Source organism: Etheostoma cragini, unplaced genomic scaffold, assembly GCF_013103735.1.
Source record: "Etheostoma cragini isolate CJK2018 unplaced genomic scaffold, CSU_Ecrag_1.0 ScbMSFa_4201, whole genome shotgun sequence".
NCBI classification, from domain to species: Eukaryota; Metazoa; Chordata; class Actinopteri; order Perciformes; family Percidae; genus Etheostoma; species Etheostoma cragini.
Window position 1 is genome coordinate 1 of NW_023268550.1, and position 1,397 is coordinate 1,397.

General features: G+C 46.0%; 1 protein-coding gene across 1 annotated transcript; it reads right to left on the bottom strand.

Annotated features, from left to right (window-relative positions):
• Positions 1–17: 17 nt before the first annotated feature.
• Positions 18–1,367, bottom strand: LOC117941085 (semaphorin-6D-like; the record flags this gene model as incomplete). Its single annotated transcript, XM_034866183.1, has 3 exons — positions 1,235–1,367; positions 431–562; positions 18–173 (listed from the first exon to the last, which is right to left on the bottom strand). Coding segments are annotated over exons 2-3 (257 nt in total), but the record flags the coding sequence as incomplete, so codon positions are not given.
• Positions 1,368–1,397: the final 30 nt, after the last annotated feature.

Here is a 1,397-nt window from a genome sequence, read left to right on the forward strand (position 1 = left end):
TGTGTGTGTGTGTGTACCTGCTGGCGGTCCGGGTGTAGCAGGGTCTGTTGTTGACCGAGGGAACGGCTTCGTCCATCAGAGGAAACGACTTGATGAACGTCAGCGTCTCGTCGGGGAATTGAACCGACGACCTGACGTCGGCCGCCGCACCGTCACCCGCACACGTGCCTGGCCTGAAGGAACGCAAACAGGAAGTCATTACATCATCATCATCATCATCATTACAACATCATTACGTCATCGTCATCATCATTACATAGAGGGGTGTATACTTATGCCCCTGTATTTTCACATAGGGTGGTGTCTGCGTGTGTGTCTCTGTGTGTGTGTCTCTGTGTTTGTGTTCGTGTCTCCGTGTGTGTGTGTGTGTGTGTGTGTGTCTCCGTGTGTGTGTGTGTGTGTGTGTGTGCGTGAGTGTTGGGGGACTCACCGCGGTCGGGGAACCAGCTCGTCGGGGACCGGCGTCCAGGACGAGTCGCCCGTCCGCTGCTCCTTGAACCTCCCGTTGAAAACCTTCTCGATGTCGTCCATGTAGAATGCACAGACGGCCGAGCCGGGGATGCTGCGGGACGACAGGTACGCTCATTACATATTCATACAGGTACGCTCATTACATATTCATACAGGTACGCTCATTACATATTCATACAGGTACGCTCACTATATATACACACACAGGTATGCTCATTATATATTCATACAGGTACGCTCATTATATATTCATACAGGTACGCTGATTACATATTCATACTTTGGTACTTTGAAGAAACTAGAATATAAGACATGTTTTCAGGTATTTCTACTTTGTTGTTAAGTCCATCATTCCACATGTGTTCATTCATAGTTTTGATGCTTCAGTGATATTCTACAATGGAAATACTCATGAAAATAAAGGAAACTCATTGAATGAGAAGGTATATTCCAAACTGTTGGCCTGTATTGTATGTGCATATATATAAATATATAAGTATGACGATGTGATAAAGTCCTCACTCCCCAAAAAAAATCTTCTCTCAATTTCCAAAGAAATATTGACCTCATTCTTAAAAATATCCTCTTTTCAAACAATGTCCTCAGACAGAAGGAATAAGACTGAAGGTCCTCACAAAGTTATAAAAACAAACACACACAAAAACACACACACAGACACACACACACACACACACAAAGACAGACACACACAAACACACACACACACACACACACAGAGACACACACACACAGACACACACACCTGTTGGCCTGCGTGGTGAAGACGCCGACCACTGCCGGTCTCTGGTTGATCTGCAGCACGTTGGTCAGAGACTGAAGGACGTCGAAGTAGAAGAACGAATCTCCGGGAACCGAACAGTTCAGACGAGCCTGAAACCACACACACACACACACACACACACACA